Source organism: Theropithecus gelada, chromosome 5 (assembly GCF_003255815.1).
Source record: "Theropithecus gelada isolate Dixy chromosome 5, Tgel_1.0, whole genome shotgun sequence".
NCBI classification, from domain to species: domain Eukaryota; kingdom Metazoa; phylum Chordata; class Mammalia; order Primates; family Cercopithecidae; genus Theropithecus; species Theropithecus gelada.
In genome coordinates this window covers 165,754,535-165,769,764 of record NC_037672.1, presented here as the reverse complement: position 1 = coordinate 165,769,764, position 15,230 = coordinate 165,754,535, and the positions used below count along the sequence as shown (strand labels likewise).

At 39.1% G+C, this 15,230-nt stretch overlaps 1 protein-coding gene across 5 annotated transcripts in view; it reads right to left on the bottom strand.

Moving 5' to 3' along the window:
- PALLD (palladin, cytoskeletal associated protein) overlaps positions 1 to 15,230 on the bottom strand; it is a 436,926-nt gene that overhangs the window by 25,969 nt on the left and 395,727 nt on the right. For 4 of the 5 annotated variants that reach the window (XM_025384606.1, XM_025384604.1, XM_025384607.1 and 1 more), the window contains 3 exons: positions 11,276 to 11,411; positions 7,648 to 7,746; positions 3,657 to 3,878 (listed from right to left, as the gene is read on the bottom strand). In XM_025384606.1, the coding sequence (XP_025240391.1) occupies positions 3,657 to 3,878; positions 7,648 to 7,746; positions 11,276 to 11,411 (457 nt within the window). Of the gene's footprint in view, positions 1 to 3,656; positions 3,879 to 5,725; positions 5,777 to 7,647; positions 7,747 to 11,275; positions 11,412 to 15,230 lie in introns of all 5 variants that reach the window. The other variant, XM_025384605.1, reaches the window with a different exon arrangement.

Sequence of the window (15,230 nt, the reverse complement as noted above, 5' to 3'; positions counted from 1 at the left end):
TAATGAATCACAGTGCCAACAGCCCTAACATGACTGAGATGCTGAATTAATAGCTACATCACCCCACCTCCAGACTTATTAGATAAGCAAATAAACCTTTCCTTTTTTAAGCCACAGCAAGTTCTTTGTTGTCATTTTTTGTTCCTTGCAGCCAAAAGTATTCCTAACTGATTCCTAACAAAAGAAATATACTTTAGACCCTTTAGTTGTTAAAACAAACTTCTTACTTAATGTAAATCAGTATGTAAATTGGTAACATAAACTGGCATTCAAATTCAACTGTCTGTCAAAGTATTTGAATCTGAAAAATCTTTTTGAAACCTCCATCCTAAGAAAGGAAAAGACTAGAAATATATAGCACTAAATAAATGCATGAATTATCAGGATATGATTGCTCTAACTTTTCAAACTCACATTTTTCAGATAGCTCCAAATTTACAGAAACTATATTATGTATTAAACTCTAGAATCTAAAAAGTAATCAACTAGACTAATAACTTTCAGTTCTAAAACTTAAATTATGTAAAGTATCATACTTCATAATTATTTTACTTTTTAGTAGTTGATGCTTTCTTTTTCTTTTTTTTTTCCTTTAAGACGAGTCTAGCTCTGTCACCCAGGCTAAAGAGTGCAGTGGCGTGATCTTGGCTCACTGCAATTTCCACTTCCTGGGTTCAAGTGATTCTCTTGCCTCAGCCTCCTGAGTAGCTGGGATTACAGGTGTATGCCACCATGCTCAGCTAATGGTTTGTATTTTTAGTAGAGATGGGGTTTCACAATATTGGCCAGGCTGTTCTCAAACTCCTGACCTCAAGAGATCTGCCTGCCTCAGCCTCCCAAAGGGCTGGGATTCCAGGCATGAGCCACCGCGCCTGGCTATGGTTGACTATTTCTGATGGAAAAAAGAAGCTGTAATAAGTATACAATTTCTTCCTTTTGCATTCTTGCCACAATGCCAGTTCTTGAGTTATTTCTTTAATCATATTTTTTCACCTCCATTATACTTGGCATATAACTTTCAAATAAGATCTAAGAAATATTTGCAAAATTTTACCAAGCCTACTAATGCAGGGAGAAATTCGGGAGGGCACAAGAATGAGAATAGGGTAAATTAGAAATTATTTTCAATCTTCCTATGGCTCGACTAGAACAAGCATGTCAAGGGAGGAATAAAATATTTTTAAAACATAAGCCTAAAAAACATGTATTTCTTTAAACATGAATATTCCATACTTTAACAATCCTAATGTAATTTATATGGCATATGCCAAAGTAGACCTTTAATAAATGAGAGAGGGAAGAAAAGAATGGGAAGGAGGATGAAGGTTGAGGGACAGGAAGGAGGGATGAAAGAGTAACATTTAACAATAAAAAGTTTAAACAATGAAGTTAGCTGTGAAACATTTAAATTTATATTAGGAAGAAAATACAGTTATATTAAAAACAAAAGCCCATCTTTCAAGTTAATGTAGTATTCTATAAGAATCAATAATCTTAGAACTTGATCAGTGATCTTAAGTCTTGTGTAAGTTTTGAAAATAATGTAGAATCTTTTTGTGAATATCTTGGAAGTTCAAGATATAATTCCTTGTTGAATTTCATTCATAAGCTACAAATTTAATACATGCCTTTGATAACATGTTGTGAATACACAGCTGTTAACGTAAATTATGCCAAGAATATTGTAAAAAGTTTTCTACAACAATGGAGTTTATTTTAAAAATCCCATTTTATTAGAAAGTATATAGGGTTTGAAAATTCAAGGCTTTTTTCTTTGATCTTTGACTTTGGCGTTGCATGTCAGTTTTAAGAAAAGAATATGATGGTAAAACCTGCCATAGTGGAAAAATAAAACAAGGCATGGAGCTATTGGAAATTAACACCTAAAAGTGTCAGGTATGTATATTTTTTTATCACTTTTCCTTCTTTCATTTTATGCCACTATTAAGCTTTTTATTTCAATGAGTACATTGCTCTATGCTTATTTTATAAATTTGTATTCTTGTTCTTTCATTATAGTTTCCATTCTTTTTAAAATTGTTTCAATCATTTTAAAGTTATTTTAGAGGCTACTTAAGATTGTTCAATATCGTGTAATACTTGGCCTTCTGTTTTTCTGTTTCTTGTACTATTGACTCTTACTATGGTTTGGATGTCTGTCCCCTCCAAATCTCATGCTGAAATGGGATTCCCAATGTTGGAGGTGGGGCCTGGCAGGAGGTGACTGGATCATGGGGGTGGATCCCTCATGAATAGTTTAGCACCATCCCCTTGGTGATAAGTAAGTTCTTGCTCAGTTAGTTCACATGAGATCTGGTTGTTTAAAAGTCTGGGACCTCCACCACTTCTCTCTCTTGCTCCTACTCTTGCTGTGTGATTCACCTTTTCCACCTTCGCCTTCGCCATGATTGTAAGCTTCCTAAGGCCTCACCAGGAGCAGATTCCAGTACTATACCTGTATACCATGCAGAACTGTGAGCCAATAAAACCTTTTTTTTTTTTTTTTTTTTGAGACGGAGTCTCATTGTCGTCGCCCCGAGCTGGAGTGCAATGGCATGATCTCGGTCACTGCTGAGTAGCTGAGATTATAGGCGCCCACCGCCATGCCCAGCTAATTTTTGTATTTTCAGTAGAGATGGGGTTTCACCATGTTGGCCAGGCTGGTCTCAAACTCCTGACCACCCATCTCAGCCTCACAAAATGCTGGGATTACAGGTGTGAGGCACCATGTTTGGCCAATAAAACCTATTTCCTTTATGAATTACCCAGTCTCAGGAATCCCTTTATGCAAAAATGGCCTAACACAACTCTCCTCATGGTTATTTCTTCACATATTATTACCTTTATATAAGGCAATTTTTTGCTTGCTTCTAAGAATTTTAATCATCCAGCACTAAATTTCACATTTCTCAGCTTTGGCTCCCTATCATATGATAGTGTAGTTTAGAGGTTTTAATTTTTTGCCTTCTTTATTCTTTTCACTCAAGTTCTAGGGAAAAGTGTACTCCTGTTTATCGCCTTGCTGGGCTAGTAAACAGGGATTCTAAGGCCTTCCTTTAAATAGAGGGCAGCTCCTTATCCAGCATTTCCATATGTTTGCATGGAGGGCTCCCATCCAGGTCATCCTAGTCCTGCATGGTATCAGAATTTGTCATTATCCATTCTAAACAATATTCCTCACCCCACCTCCCTCTGTAAATATTAATAGAAGCAGCCTTGGTGTTTTGATTAAAGACTGTAAGTTATCACAACCAGTGGTGAGCATTACTTCTCTGTATGGTACAGAGCACTGGGTTCGTATGCAGGCTTGGCCACTCACCAGCTCTCTAACCTTGGAAACTCACCTCACAGAACTCAGTTTAGTTATTTGCGATTTGGTAGTAACAATGAGGAATAAATGATATAGGTGTGTGAAGAGCTCCCTGTTAGTTATTCTGTACTCTATTCTTCAAACCCAAACTCCACTCCCCCACCACCTTTTTTGGTTTCTAATGCCTCCTGAAGATGGCCCAGAACTTCAGAATATTTAAAACCCTTTATATCGTGGGTATTGAGAAAGATCATTTGTATCTCTTGTCTCCTACCAGCATGCTATATTTTGGAAGCTAAACCTTTCCTCAGAGAATGACTCTTAAAAAGCCATGTTCCCAGCTCACCTTTGGCTTTGGATTTCCAGCCACTCTACATGTGAAAGTTACTGGCATTCCCTCAAAGATCTTGTAATGTTTCAGCTTCATCTCAAAGAATGGTGCCATTCCATTTTCCACAGACACATCTCCATACTGAACTTCATCACCTGATTCATCCACAGGAGACCTTTCTAGCCTATACTCTATTTCACTGATGAGTCTCTGTTCACAGCTGGAGACTTTGTATTCCTGTATCAAGGAAAGTTTAAGTTAGCAGACTCAATCCCTTCTCACAAAGTGTCAAGTCTATCCCTGCCCCCCAATAAGGACCTAGAAGACAGTGGTATTTTTACCATAGAGCTTAAAAACACAGTCTGAGCCCAATTCAATTGCATATGAAACAAAAAACATCTGGAAGTGAGTTTATATGGTATTGCAGATTGTCTTCAAGTCCTATCATCCAAAAAGAGCGGGGGAAGAAAGATCCATTTTTTTCCCTTCTTTTCTCTCAGGCAAGGGCAAAGAAGGGGAAGGAAAGAAAAAGGCAAAAGCAAAGCTATGTATTCCTAAACTGTTGATAACAATAAAATATAATGGAACGCTGATTTCCTTCTGTAGGGTAAAAGCTGATGCAGGGTGGTGCATCTCTCCAGAAGGCTAACAGTACATGTGGCAAACAGCTGCCATATTAATACAATTTTAGCAAAAGAATAATGGAAAAAAATGGTACCATGTTTTGTTTTGTTTTGTTTTGTTTTTTTCACCTATAACAATCCCTGCCTTGCAAGGGCCTCCTCCTCAGCTCTGCAGCTGCTAGGAACCCACCATCTTTAGAAGAAAAAATAGGACAGTCTAGTCAAAATTTGCCTAAAACACAAAAGCAAACAATCCATCAACATTCCTATGGTGATGAAGGTGGATCCTACAATTTCCTTGCCTATAAAGTGCAATAAAGGCCAGGTATAGTGGCTCATGCCTGTAATTCCCAAAACTTTGGAAGGCCAAGGTGGGAGGATTGCTTCAGGCCAGGAGTTTGAGACCAGCTTGGGCAACAAAGTGAGACCCCATCTCTACAAAAAATTAAAAAAAACAAATAGCTGGGCATGGTGGTACATGCCTGTTGTCCCAGCAACTTGGGAGACTGAGGTGGGAGGACCGCTTGAGCCTGGGAAGTTGAGGTTGCAGTGGGCCGTGATTGTGCCACTGCACTCAAGCCTGGGCAAGAGTGAGACCCTGTCTCCAAAACAAAAAAGAAAAAGTGCAATGAAGACAAGGCAGTCTACGTAAAACATTCCCTATTTAATATTAAATGAAAGATGACTTTAACGATGTTTCCTCTTAAAGAAGTTACTCAGTGTTTAAAAAACAGTTTGTTGGTTTGAGGGAAGAAGTACAACAGTATGAATAAAACTGCAAGAATTATACCACAAGTTGTTTTGCTTCATCTAATTGCTATCAAATTAATCACTTGAAGAATTAGCACATTTTTCCCCCATAGAAAGGTATAACAAATGAAAAACTTTTCTTGCTTTAATGTTCAGAGTATCCACTAATGACATAATTAAATTCAAGTCGGAGGCCAGGCACTGTGGCTCATGCCTGTATTCCCAGCACTTTGGGAAGCCAAGGCGGTTGGATCACCTGAGGTCAGAAGTTCGAGACCAGCCTGACCAACATGGTGAAACCCCATCTCTGCTAAAAATACAAAATTAGCCAGGCATATTGGTGTGCACCTGTAATCCCAGCTACTGGGGAGGCCGAGGCAGGAGAATCGCTTGAACCCAGGAGGCAGAGGTTGCAGTGAGCCGAGGTCACACCATTGCACTTCAGCCTGGGCAACAAGAACAAAACTCCATCTCAAAAATAAATAAATAAATAAATAAATAAAAATAAATAAATTCAAGCTGGTAAATACATGACAAGAAAACTCATGTTGCAGTAATTTTGCGTATCTGATATTAAATGAAATAGACACTGGTCATAGCATTTATAATTAATATATGACAGAAAAGATAGAAACACATGTAAAACAGGAAGAACAGAAGAAAATAGACACAGTGAAAGACTGGAAGAAGAAGAAAGGTGAAAAGCTTAACCTTTTGACCATCCAGAGGACTCCCTACAGAAGCATGAGGAGAACCAATGTCCTGTAATGGTAGAAAAAAACATGTGAAGACTAATAATAGAAATAATAAGAATGCAGCAAGATTTCCAATTTTCGTTAAGTGAAACTTTTGTGCTAGCAATAAGCATTTGGTAGTAACGGTACTGTGAGTACTCACACAACCATTCTGCTTTTCACTTTCGGTACAGTACTCCATAAATCACATGAGATATTCAATACTTTATTTTATATAGGCTTTGTGTTAGATGATTTTGCCCAACTGTAAGCTAATGTAAGTGTTGTGAGCACATTTAAAATAGACTAGGCTAACCTATGATGTTCAGTAGGTTAGGTGTATTAAATGCATTTTTTTTTTTTTTTTTTTTTGAGATGGAGTCTCGCTCTGTCACCTGGCTGGAGTGCAGTGGCACGATCTTGGCTCACTGCAACCTCTGCCTCCCGGGTTCAAGCGATTCCTGTGTCTCAGCCTTCCGCGTAGCTGGGACTATAGGCGCACACCACCACACCTGGCTAATTTTTGTATTTTTAGTAGAGACGGTTTCACCATGTTGGTCAGGCTGGTCTCGAACTCCTGACCTCAGGTAATCCACCCGCCTTGGCCTCCCAAAGTGCTGGGATTACAGGCGTGAGCCACTGCGCCCGGCCTTAAATGCACTTTCAACTTACAGTATTTCCAACTTACAATGGGTTTATCAGGACATAACCCCATACTAAGTTAAAGAGAATCTGTATATATGTGAAAGAAGATAAACAGATAATATTTTCTGTTTTATTTTGACTAGATATTAAGGCTCAACAGTTGACCTTTGAACAACACAGGTTTGAACTGCATGGGTCCACTTATATATGGATTTTCTTCCTCTTCTGCAACCCCTGAGACAAGCAAGACCAACCCCTCGTCTTCTTCCTCCTCTTCAGACTACTTTAATTTAAGATGATGAGGATGAAGACCTTTATGATGACCCACCTTCCATTAATGAATTGTAAATGTAACTTCTATTCCTTAAGATGTTCTTCATAACATTTCTTTTTTCTAGCTTACTTAAAAGTACAGTCTATAATACATATAACATACAGAATATGTGTTAATAAACTCTTTGTTATCAGTAAGGCTTCCAGTCAACAGTAGGCTATTAGTTAAGTTTTTGAAGAGTCAAAAGTTGTATGTGTCTTTTTTTTTTTGTTTTTGGAGATGAAGTCTCACTGTACCACCAGGTTGGAGTGCAGTGGCACAATCTCAGCTCACTGAAATCTCCACCTCCCGGGTTTAAGCAATTCTCCTGCCTCAGCCTCCCGAGTAGCTGGGACTACACGCATGCGCCACCACACCCGGCTAAGTTTTGTATTTTTAGTAGAGACGGGGTTTCACCATGTTGGCCAGGATGGTCTCCATCTCCTGACCTTGTGATCCGCCTGCCTCAGCCTCCCAAAGTGCTTCAATTACAGGCATGAGCCACTGCACCTGGCCATATGTGGGTTTTTAACAGTGCATGGGATTGGTCCCCCTAACTCCCGTGTTGTTCAAGGGCCAACTCTAATGGGAAGTATTCACTAGTTATTTCAAACAATGTCAGTGAAAATGTGTTTCTCCACACAAAATTATTTTGCAAAAAACATAGGATAGGAAAATGGAAAGGTACTGGAAAGGAGAATAATCAAGAAGAAGGTAAAAAGAACAGGCATCACTGATGGAAGGAATTCTGTCAGTCACTTAACATAGTATGTGCTCAATAAAAATTAGCTGTGAGGTTGACTGATGATATTAATACTGCTTTTCTGTGACTTGCCCTCTACTTTCCACAGAATGAATCCCAAAAACAGTATCCATAAGGAAGATGGAAAAAGGGGACATAATAAATGTTACCCTAAGAAGTCCAGAGCAACATGGTGTACCTGATTAGCTGTTTCCTCTTCTGGCTCCTGAATATTAAAGACAGTCGCACTGTCAGCACCTAGTAGTCGGCGAGCCATTCTTTCTTCGTATGTTAACCTCTAAACAAAGTAAGTCCCAAAAAATACAAAATTAGCAAAATCACAAATATGTATTGCCCTATGAAAAAGAGTAAAAAACAACACATTTTAATGATTTTCTGTAACTGTTCTCTCTCCAGCTTCAGATACCTGCATATTTTCTTTTTCTTGCTTCAGCTGTTCTACCTTTTTACCTCCCTTTCTAGTACTAATGGCCTAATCCAGAGAGCCACCAATTGGTACAGCACAAATTTAAAGTGAGCCATAAGCGGTAAGGCAGAAACCACACAGAAAAGATTTGTCATGTCCTTAATGAAAAACATAGAAAAAAAGATATTAAAACAGCAAAATACAATTTAAAAGAAATGTTATTTTTATAGCCGTCCATCAGCTTCAGAACAGCCAAGTCATCTCTAATACTGACTGAGAGAGAAAAGAGAATGATACTCAAAGGAGAATAAACTGACTAAAAAGAAAAGAATGGGTATCACTAATGGAAATAATTCTATCAGTCATTTAACAGTATGTGCTCAGTAAACGTTAGCTAAAGGAAGATTTGGATGAGCTGGCAATGATGGGGTTCTCACCTCTAAGAGCATTTCCCAGGCTGCTGTGTAATGTAGGGGATTGGAGGCAATTATTATAATCCACAGAGAATGAGGTGCATGGCTGAATTAGCAACAGGATTATGCAAGACACTTGCCAAAGCTAACGGGCTCGGTTGACTTGACTCAGAAGCAGACTGCTTGCCCATCAGGCAAAGAAAGTGGTAGTGTTCTTGCATCTCACAGCTAGCACTTTGGAATTGGCCCAAACCATTTTACCTATGCCATTCTCATACATAAGAAATGCCAGCATTTTTGTGTGACTACTGGGGTGATACCTGCTCTTGAATACTCATTCTAAAGTGCCTTAGTCTTACAGGTCTGGAAGGAACTTTCAGACACCATCTGCCTCATCAGGGGCATTTTATAAGCAAGTATTTGATTAGAAATAAGAGAATAATTGGTAAGGTAGAATCTAAAAAATGTACAGAAATTATTCCAGATAAACTTCCAAACTTCTAAATATAAATGCAAATTTGATTGGAAGCTCTCTAATCAGGAAAATATGTTGGGTAAATTTATAATTTCCAGTAATTGCTGGTCTCAATCCCAGCTGAAACCGGGAAGTGAAACAAGTCAAATGCCAAATGACAGATAGTCCTGCAGTTCAAATTATTTCACTTAATAAAGAAAGGGCAGAGGACAAGAAGAGGCAGAGGTGGGAGTCTGAGTGCTGCATGAAGCATCTGAGTCCATTATGTTATTAAATTAATTTTCTTACACCTATTTAAAAAATCAGTGAATTCAGTTTTCAAAGAGAGTCTTAAATACCCGATCTCTTAAAAAGCTTTCTTAATCTTTTCATGGGGAATTGTAACACATCAAAGGCAGGCCTGAAGTGATTTCCACTCTGTCCCTCATAAGCAGAAATACCAATTTCATATCTATTCCTTCACCAGAATGCACCTGCTACCACTAGAAGCCAAATATACCTCACAGTTTTGTTTCTAAGTCACTATGCCATCTGGCTATAAAAGCCCTTGTCTACAGACACCAAAAATAAGAAAGAGAATAATATATAATAATAGGAAAAAGTTGGTTGAGAATCCCATTTTCTAAAAAGGGAAACCTTATTTGTCATTTTAAGCTCTCAAATGTGGATACCTGTGGAACTTACTGTGAATGTTATTCACTGCTAAACAGATGAATATAAATATACATACAATATATATAATGTGGGTTGACCAATAGCTTATGGAAGTCTTACCTTAAGAGAATCTTAGTCCATAAGGAACACTGACATAAATAGCCAGAAAAAAACAAAAACAAAAACAAAAAACAAAAACTGGAGTGATGCCTTACCTGGCTTGAAAAAGTTCCCATATGTATTTATTTTAATCTTTTAAAGGCTTTAGTTGACAGAGCCAGGGAAAAGTTCCAGAGTATGTACATTTACACATGCAATCACTTATTTCAGGGAGAAAATATTTTCCTTTTGTGAAAATCTTCTATACTCAGGGAAATGAGTAACTAACACAAAACTTCATTCAAATTTTAATCTTTGTTAATCAGATTAAGATACCCTAATAACTAAAATCAGCACTCAGCACCCCTCCTCTGCTCTCCACCTTTCTATTCAAGTGTGGTCTGTTCTCACAGTTTTACTTATCAATGTTTGATAATTAAAATTCTCAGAAAACATAATTAGAGAGAGCTTTCTACTCTGAAAAAGGTGTGTGAAAGGGAGATTTTATACAAAAAGATCCTTTTTTTTGTACTTAAGAGCCAGGCAAATTTTTCCAGTGATAATTCCTTAATAAAGCTACAGAAGGTTCTTCTCCTTTACCTGGTATGTCTTATTTCCTAGATTTGCTTTTCCCATCCCCTTAAAATATTCTGGAAATAGTATTTTAAAAAGAAAAGAGTATTTTAAAAGAATAGCATCAATAAAAGAGATGGAAAAAGAAAACCAAAAAACTGATGAGGAAAGACTTAAATCCAGTGGAGAAAACATCTTATCTATATATTTTACCAAATCTATTTAGGTACTGTACAGTTCTGCAGCTGTAAAATAATTATTTTTTTCCTACAGTTTAGTTGTCTTGCTCTAGCAAACCAGAATAAGATTTTGGAACAGCCTTTACTCTTTCAGATGCTGAATCAATGTCTAGTAGTAGTCCAAGAGAAAAGAACAGAACTTCCCCAATGGTTTCTCTAGATTTTTGTGTGTGTGTATAAGCAGTATATACCATAGAAAACAAATTCTCTTTTTGATACTATATAAACCATTCCAAAGCACACCTTCTCCATCCCTCCCCAACCCTGTCAGCCAGAATGGAATCCCTGTGTTCTTCTTTTTTTTTTTTTTTTAAATACCATTGGCATTGCTCATTTGTTCCACTCCCAACCAGATATCTGCCCTTCCTTCTTCCTTTCTTTCCCACTTACTCTCTTCATTCTTAGAAAGGTTTTATGCATAGGAGAAAGCAGTGAAGACTGAATAGAAGGAAGGCCTTTCGTTTTCTCTTTTGTCTCTGGATTCAAATGCTAATATTAAGAGAAATGTTGAGATTCAAGGGTAATAAAATAATGTGGCTGTGTGCAATGCCTCACGCCTGTAATTCCAGCACTTTGGGAGGCCGAGGCGGGCAGATAGCCTGAGCTCTGGAGTTTGAAACCAGCCTAGGCAACATAGGGAGACTCTGTCTCCACAAAAACAAAAAATTACCCAGGCATGGTGGCATGTGCCTGTGGTTCCAGCTACCCAGGAGGTTGGGGTCTTAGGATTGTTTGAGCCTGGGAGGTCAAGGATGCAGTGAGCTGTGATAACACCATTGCACTCCAGCATGGGTGATGAAGTGTGACCCTGTCTCAAAAATAATAATAATAATAATAATAATAATAATAATGTTGTGGACAAATATCAAGAGCCTAAGTCTTAGAAAAAGGAAGAAAGGTATGTGGGTAGCTAATATTCCAAGTCCGGGTCCCAAATCTATCAGTACCGGCTGGCCGTTGTTCAGGAGGTCCTCCTTGAAGCGAAGTTTTCGTTCCAGATCTTGAATAACAGCATCCTTTGTGCCTTGAATTTCCTCATCGGAGGCTATTCTAGCAGTTCTACTGGCCTTCTTTGGAAATCCTCTGCAGGACAAAAACACAAGGCAATATAGTTAGTCGCCAGGCATATAAATCCAAGTCAAACATTCAAGTCCAACAAAGACAGTGCAAGGTGTCAGCATGTCCTCCCACTCTTTTTTATGCTACATCTATTGCAACTATTATGGAAAGAACCATGAAAGCTGGTTCAGGTAACACTAATTAGATCCAGGTTTCAGAGAAGGTTCATATACATTAGGGGAGTATGCCTTAGTGGGTAGGCAGATGCCAAGGATGGCGAAGGCCTACATTTTAGTCTCAGCAAGGCGGCAGCATAAAATGAAAGAATGATATGATTTGTAAGTAGACCTAGGTTTAAAATCCGACTCTATCTTGTATTAAGTTTGTGACCTTGGGCGAGTTTTAAAAAAATATATACCACATATGAATGTTGACAGGAAAATATATACCACATATGAATGTTGAGAGGTTGAAAGTGAACGTATTTCTATCATACTTTTATTCAGTCTTCTAGTGCTTTGTAATCATTATTCAACAATAGTGCCTAGCCCATTTGAAATCAATATTAAGTTTGTTACCTTCCCTTCCATCCCCTTGTATCTGATTTGATTAGGATAGGCCAATGTTATTTGAGGTCTATTTTATACAAGAGGGCTCTGGGAGGTCTGCGGGTCCTGTTGTGCCTGGTGTCCCAAAGCCTCCTGAACTTCTGGTGAGCCCAGGGCTCTTAGGACAGGTGATAACTCACTGCCTCTTTCCTTCCAAAGGCAGCAACAATGACCTGAGCTGTGTGAACCAAGGGTCGTTGGTGCTGGACGCCTGGGGGGTACAGAATCACTTCTGTTGGTGCCTTAAGCAAGTTGCTTCCTATTTTTCTTCCTTTTCTCTCACAGGGCAGTGGACAAAAATTAATGAGAAACAGAATACTAAGCAATGGGGAAATGAATTGACCTATCGCTACCCATATCAACAAAGCTGAACTTCAAAAACAAAGTTCCAGTGGAAAAAAAGCAAGTGACAGAAGAATATATATGATATACTTGTATTTATAAACAGGCAAAAGCAAACCAGTCCCCTGCTACAGCAGTGGTTCTCAAAGTGTGGTCCCTGGACCAGCAGCATTAGCATGACCTGAAGTTGTTAGAAATGCAGATTTTTGGCATCACTCCAGACCTACTGAATCACAAATTCAGAGCTGGGGCCCAGCAATCTGTGTTTTAACAAGTTCTCTAGGTGATATATGCAAAAGTTTTAGAAAGAAATGGAGGGGGAGCATACATACATGGTAAAACCATGAAGAGAAGAGAATGATTGACTCAGAAATTCAGGGTAGCAGTTACCTCTCAGGGAGAGTAGTGGATGCAATTGGGGAGGGTCACATAGGGGCTTCAAAGGTACTAGAAATGGGTAAGAGTTTCATTTTATTAAAGTATACATATAAATTGTATATAGTTCCTTATTTATATTACATACTTCATGATAAGATATTTCTAAGTTTAAAAATTTTACTGCAGGCCGGGTGTGGTGGCTCATACCTGTATTCCCAGCACTTTGGGAGACCAAGGTGGGTGAATCCTCTGAGGCCAGGAGTTTGAGACCAGCTTGGCCAACACGGTGAAACCCTATCTCTACTAAAAATACAAAAATTAGCTGGATGTGGTGGTGGGTGCCTATAGTCCCAGCTACTTGGGAGGCTGGGGTATGAGAATTGCTTGAACACTGGAGGCAGAGGTTGCAGTGAGCCGAGGTCGCACCGCTGCACTCCAGCCTGGGCGACAGAGCAAGACTCTGTCTAAAAAAAAATAAATATAAAAAAAAAATAAAACAAACAAGCAAAAAAACTTTACTGCCAAAGTGTCAAGGCACTGTGTGCCTCATGTCACTTCACTGATACAGTGGAAAACACAAGTAAGGCTAAGGAATGTACCTAAACAGTGGGTTCACCATTTCACCCACCAGTGCTGGGAACAAAACAGCCACTAAGTATGCAGCAGAAACTCTGAGGATCCTGTAAAGACTCTGCCCCCGTCCCTCCTAAGTCACGATGCCAGGCACTCCTGAGGCCTGTGCTCCTGGTCTTCCCAACAGCCGTTCTTTCCTCTTCGCCACTCCCCTTTGTTTCCTTGCTGAATTTTTCCTGATTTTGCTGGGTGTTCACCCTTCAATGTGCTTATAGAAACGTGATCCCCCTCCCCAAACTCAGGGGGTAATTAATGTACACCAATTTAAATGATCTCAATCCCCTGGAGAGTGATTAGCTTGGCCAAAGGCATGCGATATAGCCTGGGCCAATGAGAATGGGGGAGTGGCGGGGAGTGAGAGGGTGGCGGTGCTCTAGTTAAAATTCTCTCATCTCTGAAAAGAAACAGAAGGAAGAAATGCCCCTCTTCTTTCACTGGATATCACTGTGTCAGAAATGCAATGTCAAAAGCGGCAGTGTTCACTCTATAACTGTAAAAGGAGAACCCAAATGTGCCAATGATGATAGACTGAAAAGACGGAGAGTACTTGGGCCTTGATAATGTTTTGGGGGCACTGTCTTAACCTACCACGGAACTGCTCTACCCCAGACTTGTTTCATAAGTCAGTAAACCCTGTAGATCGAATCTCCTTGTAGTTGAGTTTTCTGATACCTACAGTGGAAAATATGCCAACTGATTAAAACCTGCTATTCTAGGTTGGTCCCTTTTAGTCATTTGCCCTGAAGTTCAAATAAGATAACACTAGACTTTACGAACTGATTTTGATATTTAGGGAGACCCTGAGACAGTAAGAACCACAGGAATTATTTATAACTTCGATTTCTAGTACCATGCAATCCTTTAACAAACACATACATAGCTTGCTAGTTTTCCTAAGCCTGGACCCTCCTCCTACTGCTTTACCTGGGGTTGTTATCATCAGTCTTCAGCCTAATGACTCCTTGGAAAGGATGACCCTGACTAAGCCTGTCCCATTAGTTGTTTTCTTGATAGCATCTATCACTCTGCTATTGCTTTTTCATATTGTCTCTCCCTTACCATGGCTCCTTTGTTAATCACAGTGCTGTTAACAGACACTCAAATAATATTTCTGAAATGAGTGAATGGATGTACTGTCTATCTCTACTTCTGATTTCTCTCTCCCCTCCCCTCCTCAGTCAAGAAGACTTGTGTCAGAGCCATGTGAAATCAGACCATATGTAAAAAGTCAGCCTCAGGACAAGTACAAATTATACAATTTTAGATGTAAAGTTCTCTGCATTTGACTACAGCCTTACATCTGAGAACTAGAAGAGCTAGGTTCTGAAGTCATCTTAAAGGTAAACTGAAGACAGCGAGGTCTCTGTTACATCAGCAAGGACTGGGAACACACACGTTCCCATTATTACTGTAAGCCTGTGCGAGGTAAACCATTGCACAACTATGTGCTGACGAGCAGCCTTCGATGACAGAAGGCACCACTGTGTTTTTGCAGGTAGACTACACTGAGAGCTGTGTTCTCAGCACAAATGAGAAAGAAACAGGGGATAGGGGGACCATTAAGGTCAGAACAGGTCATCTCAACAGAGGAGCAGAGAACTGGTTTTTAAAAGTCAGCCACAAGTTCCCTTGGACCAGAAAATATCTATCTGTTCACTGTAGAATAAGTCCTGTTCCTTGGGAAGCATTTCTCAGTATATTTGACTCTTAAAGGGACTTAGAACAACTGCTCTGGAACATTTCATAGAGTTGTCACCTTGGTTTGTGTCCCTGTCACAAGGGTAATTTATCCTTTCAAAGGGCACAATTACAATTAGTCTTTGGCTCAAGTAAACACCCTGATTATTCTTTTCTTTTCTTTCTTTTTTTTTTTTTTTTTTTT